Source organism: Atta cephalotes, assembly GCF_000143395.1.
Source record: "Atta cephalotes unplaced genomic scaffold scaffold00016, whole genome shotgun sequence".
Taxonomy (NCBI): domain Eukaryota; kingdom Metazoa; phylum Arthropoda; class Insecta; order Hymenoptera; family Formicidae; genus Atta; species Atta cephalotes.
Window position 1 is genome coordinate 5,612,309 of NW_012130080.1, and position 6,261 is coordinate 5,618,569.

The 6,261-nt window shown below is 30.6% G+C and overlaps 1 protein-coding gene across 1 annotated transcript; it reads right to left on the reverse strand.

Moving 5' to 3' along the window:
- Window positions 1–1,129: 1,129 nt before the first annotated feature.
- On the reverse strand, window positions 1,130–4,191 carry LOC105618381 (choline-phosphate cytidylyltransferase A-like). Its single transcript, XM_012199922.1, has 9 exons — window positions 4,081–4,191; window positions 3,256–3,372; window positions 2,898–3,006; window positions 2,693–2,809; window positions 2,418–2,569; window positions 2,111–2,332; window positions 1,770–1,937; window positions 1,498–1,616; window positions 1,130–1,404 (listed from the first exon to the last, which is right to left on the reverse strand). The coding sequence occupies exons 1-9, from the start codon at window positions 4,189–4,191 to the stop codon at window positions 1,302–1,304; spliced, it is 1,218 nt and encodes a 405-aa protein (XP_012055312.1). The 3' UTR covers window positions 1,130–1,301.
- Between the last annotated feature and the right edge of the window lie 2,070 nt (window positions 4,192–6,261).

A 6,261-nucleotide genomic window follows, 5' to 3' on the forward strand; every position in this document is an offset into this window, starting at 1 on the left:
TTCGAGTATTCGATTTTCAAATTGTGAAAGTCAATATCTGTTTCCACCAATGTACTAATTAACAATGTAATAATTAACTTTAATCTTGGTTTAATTTATTTTTCATATGTTTTCGTAATAATTTTTACAATTAGAAAAAGATGAATCAAAACATTGGTCTACATTGGTGGATACAAGAATACTTCTCCATGAGAATCGAAATTTCAGAAGTCACACAACCAATAGGATCATTTTAGTTCAACACATTATACAAACGATTTTTATTGGTCATATGACTTTTTTGGGATAAAGAGAAAATAATTAGAAATATTATATTCACCCTTCGCAATCACATTTAAGTAATTTTTTACCAGTAATTTTTTTATTTCAAGAAACAAAAACTAAATACGGCAATTAGTTAAATGCGCTTATTTTGACTCTGGTATTTTGACCCTGGAATTTTTAAGATATGGAATCACACACGAAGGATTAACTATATGATTGATAAAGCAATGTATTAAAATATTTAAAATGCCGCATTTTCTAAATATTCATTTATTTTTTACATTTGCATACAAAATACAATAAAATTTAAATTTTGCAATCTCTGAGCCTAAAAATATCCGTTCTGTATATCTTATTATATCATCATAATTGAAATAAAACTTATATATAATAATTATAATATTAATCGCATTCATTTAAATTAGATCATAATTGATTTTGCATGTTCAAAGATAAAAAATAAATTATTTAACTGTAATTAATGTAATTGAATATAATATTATTTTATAAAAATCTGTACAAAATTAATTATAAAATAATAGCACGTATTAATATATATGTCTTATTAAATGTAACTTTAATCATTTCGCTTACTTTAAAAATATGGATACATATATTAATCATAATTTTCCATTATGAAACCAAATTAAAAATAAATGATCGCATACGATTTGCATTAAGTAACATAGGAACTAAGCGGTGTAATAACATCTCAAAAGCAAGAACACTAAAAAAAAAATATTGAGTAATACATGGCTCAGATAATTTCTCTACATGTATCATGTATTATCATCATGTATTATCATGTATTATCATTTTTATGATCTAATTAATAAAATCTGCAAAAACACACTAAACTCTCACATCACAACAGGCAATTTTGTTTAATATATAGTGCTAGTTAATATCATACAAAATCCATTAAGCATATTATCATCAGCAGTTTATGTATGAAAATACATCTAAACTTTCAAGGTAATAAATAAAAATTGCACGTTTATTTTGGTCAAAGAGAATATATGCATTTTAATTAGTTATCATTTGGAGTGTAGATGTTCTTCTTCATCATCACTGTAATCATCACTTAAATAGTGATTATTTTGTGAAAACTCAAAACGTCCTGTTTTCTTTGGTGGTGGACTGTAAGAGATAGATAAGATATATAAATTAAAATATATATATATAGTTAAATATATAGATTTTTACAAACAGTATATTAAAAAAAAAACAAACCTTGCCTGATCTTCATCATGGCTGCTGTTACTACTACTTGGGCTACCGTCCCTTTTCGGACTCGCTGGTGGAGATAACGCTTGCATTAAGCGTCCTTTACTTTCATTCCAAATTGTTGACTACAAAAATAAAAAATTCCAATATATCTTCATATAATTTACTTCATATAATCTTCATATGATTTATCTTCATATAATTTACTTCATATAATCTTCATATGATTTAGAAAAAGGTTATTTAAAAAACATGCATCCACTAACACACATACATACCAATCTGCCTTCTCTGCCGAAGAGCAGGAGGAAGGCATCAATAAAATCCCGAGATTTCTCTTCCCATTTGCTTATCATATCCATTCGTTTCTCACCAATATTTTCCATTACTCGTTTCCCCTTATCTTTTAGATCATCAAACTTGTTTTGTAGGCGAAACTTTTTCTCCTGTGAGATTTTATTTTTTATAACACATATTTGTTGTAACTAATATTTACTAATTATTACAACTAATTTTTATTTATTACTATTTTGCGTATTTTTTTCAATATAATCATATAACGTTTAAATTCAATAATGTAAAAATGGCAAATGACACTATATGATTCATAATCACTTACATTGAGAAAAGACACATTAAGTTCCTTTGCACTGTAGCCTCGTGCGAGATTTCTTCTGACATATATATCATAATCCTTGACTATCCTCGCAACTATGTCCGACGTGGAAACCCCTTCTGTTCTCTGTGTGGCTACAAACATACCTTTAGCTTTTAATTTAGCATAAACGTCTGATGAATCATCTGTCATATATGGTATATCGTCATGAGCAACAAAGTCTATCTGTAATACAACATAATTCATGCAATTTCTATGAAATAAAATGTACAGCACTTGATTATATAAATTTAAAGATGTATATATGTACCTTGTGCTTTTTTATAAATTCATCATCTAATTCCCAGGGTGCATCTCGAACAACCTCATCTACATATCTACAATGTTTAACAGCATCATACCTTTCCAAGTCCGTCATTACAGTTCTTCCTTTTTTGCTATGTGTTAATTCATCATTACACACTGTAAAAAAAATTATTTGATTGATGTACAATAAGTAGATTTATATTTTATTTTAGTGATAAACAAGAACAAAGTATAATAAATGTGCTATAATAAAGTTTTCCTAAACAATTTTGCAGTTACCTCCAACAATAAGATAAACATTTGGAAAAATATTTTTAGCCTGTAAAAGTTGTCGTGCATGTCCTTGGTGGAAGAGATCATAAATACCGTCGGCATAAACTCTAATTTTTCTAGGAACTATAAAAAAAGGAGATTTAAATGATATGTAAAAATAAAAATTTTTATAATATTTAATATTTTTCATAAGAATTTATAAAATATATACCTTTGCCACTTCTTGCTTGTTTTAAGGTAATTCGCGTATTATAATCGCAAGCATTCCTTTCTACGATAGCATCTGGATCGTCACTAAAAGGTGCTTCTTTACAGATTGACTAAAATAAATAAGAAGATAATATATTAACAAGATAATAAATATTTATTCAATAAAAAATAAAGAATTGACGATTTGTGTAAAATTACATAAATAATAATGTATGTGATGTTAAAAGAAAAAAAATTTGTCACATTTCTTAATTTTTATGCTATCATATATTATCTTTATTATTTATTAATTCAATTTATTATATCACATAATAATATTATTTTTTAACATATAATTCGTGTAAAAAAATAAAACTTACTGGTAATCTTTCCTGATAAACAGAAATTTGATCATTATAGTCCTTTAGAAACATTAAATTTGCATCTCCGTTACAATTCTGCTTGGATCCCCAAGTCATTGCTTGTTTAATACACTTCTATTTATAATAGAAACAAAATTTTTATACTATCTCAAATATTGTAATTAATAATTTATATTAAAATCATTGGATGTTTAAAAGTAAAAAGACAGCACAATTGTATTTAGCCACTTTCAGATATTGTGTAACTATAAAAAAATATGTACAAGTTTTAAAAATGTCGAATTGCTCTCAATATGTTTAAATTCAATGTGAGTTCACTTTTAGTTATCGAACAAGACTGCAAGAGCAATAAAATATTTCCGAGCTTTTATCACATTAGATATGCCAATCTAGAATCACGCCAGACTATTATCAGTTAAAAGCAATATTCCTCGCATTATCTCTAGACAATACATTAATGATTAGCTTGTTGTCAATATTGTATATAAACTATATAGAGTTTACAAATATATACATGTGTCTATGTTATGCATTCCAATGTATTCTAGTCTCCCAAAAAATTAAATATCTAAGTAAGGTAAACATACATACGTATATGTTCTACAGCTGACATACATAAATTTACATTTAAACATATGTGATCCGATGAAAAAGTTTTGCTATAATCTCGAGTAAAAATAGATTTTTCTGGGAAAGTTTTGCAAAAGACTCTTATTAAGGTGACTCACAATGTGATATGTTTTCATGGTTAAATAATAATAATAATAATGATAATGCCGACTTATTCGTTTATTTTGCATGAAAATTATTATCAATGCTTACAGCATGAAATGGAGAATTTTCCTTGGAGCAGGACGCACTTTCTCCATTAACGCTATTCTGGTGGGACACAGTAGTCAGCATAGTTTCCTCCCTGGTGCGCTTCCTGGACATTTTTTTACGTTTTCAACGGCGTTGCCATGCAGCCTTGATTTAACTACAAGCAAACGAATACATCTGTCAGATTGCAGTTCGAGATCCTACGATGTGGGATCTATTGTAACAGACTCGTGGCCATCAATACGTTATCATTACGCAAGAAAATGTATAAGCGTTTCGATCGAATGATCGCGGCCGTTTCGCGTGAGCGGAATGTCGTCGCTCGTGGAGACGTAAGTCAAAACTGACTCCAGTTTAAAATAGAAACAAACCGCAACGACAATTACACTATCGCGGATAGATAGCGGGCGCGTTTTCTGCTGCATTCTCGCGTCGGCGGACGAGCCGGACTTATCGGAATAATCTACGATTCGACCGGTCGACGTCACTCGGCGGTGCCGCGCCTGCAAGCGTGTGACTTACGAGCCGTGTGTCACGCACGCCTGGCAGCCCGTGTCTCGTTAAATGCAGATTCACGCATTTCACGTCATTTACAGCGCGCGACTTTTGCCGCGTTAACGCAAATAGCCGAGCAACGCAATTCACAGTTGTCAAGACGCGATCGTCGATAAGGAAGGTGGGTGGTGTCGCTCGTACTTAGCATTCACATGGCTATCCAAGCTATTCATCTGTCATAAAACGAGTCGGAGTGGAGATTCCGATCGGAAATTATTCTGATTTTTCTACAAGATATAATAGAAATCTAGGAAATAATTGAATAATTCCGATCGGAATCTATTCTGAATAATTTCATAATACATACCCTTGATCTCGTTTCGCGATCCGTTTCCGAAATCGGCTCGGAAGAAAAATTGGAAAATTGCGATTCTCTGGCTCCTCCCTTTCCGCTCAAGTCAACCGAAATTCCGGCGAGAGATTGAGATAATAACTGGTGTTCGAACGTAACATGAAATTCGCGACGCAATCTCCGTGAAGGATGGTGAAGAAATTGCAACGTGTCAATACGCGAGCAAGTTGCTTCGACAGCTGACCCAGCAGACGCCGTTGCGATAGGTCTGTTCTCGGTAGTTGCGCCCCTCGCACCTACTCATCTTCCCTCCTACTCTCATTCTGTTATTCGACCGTACATCTGTCTTCGTTTCACGCGAAGAATAGCAAAGAGTGCAAGGCCCGGCTTATGGACAGCGTGGTCTACAATGGCAATATATATAATGCTGATTCTACAATGAGTTTGTAATCGAAAGTTTTAGTCTTAATTGGTGACCAATCAGCGTTAATCATACAAATTGGAATTGGTCAACTTTACTGATAAGATTTAGGACTATCGATTATCGACTCATTGTAGAATCAGCATAACAGTATAACATGGATGAGGCTGTAAGAATAAGAAATTGACCAATCGCAGTCGATTATTCTTCTAACATTCGACTGTGATTGGTCAATTTTTTACTCTTACAATCTCATCCATTATTGTGGCATTATAGATCACGCATTACAGATGAGACAGGCTTGACGTCAATTTGGAGTAGCTATAATGTCCGTTTTTTCCGTTTTGTACATTAACTTTGATCTCAGTTCAATTTACTCTTCATTTTTTTTATAATTTTTAGAAATAGAAAAAGCGTTAGTTGAACTGAAATTAAAATTAAACTACATTGATAGAAACGAGCACGATTTGACGCAAAATATGCATGAAAAAAATCGATGAATCGTATATTTAACGAAGAATACCGTGTTACTGCGCTTGACGATTAGATTGATGGTTCTCGATTTATAAATGAATATTAATTAATTATCCTATGTTTGGCAGGAAAATGAGAAAACGAAGAACTATCTCCGGGATGGATTTCGACTATAATTGTTTTAATAATCTGCCACACAATTCAGAAAAACTATTTCTATACTAAAAAAAATACTACCCTCACAAAATTGATACTAGTATTGACCAATTAATTATTCATTTTGAATATTAAAAAAAAGTAATGTTAATAATACTTTTAATATTCAAAAATAAGTAATTAATTGATCAGTGATATTAAATTTCTATAAAGATTATATTATTATTATTATTATTATTATTATTATTATTATTATTATTATTATTATTATATATTAACTAATTAT

Coding starts and splice junctions, on each gene's coding strand:
- LOC105618381 (XM_012199922.1), bottom strand. CDS start 4,191: ATGTCCAGGAAGCGCACCAGGGAGGAAACTATGCTGACTACTGTGTCC. Junction 2,810..2,897: donor ACAAGCAAGAAGTGGCAAAG/GTATATATTTTA, acceptor CTTTTTTTATAG/TTCCTAGAAAAATTAGAGTT. Junction 1,938..2,110: donor TTAATGTGTCTTTTCTCAAT/GTAAGTGATTAT, acceptor AAAATCTCACAG/GAGAAAAAGTTTCGCCTACA.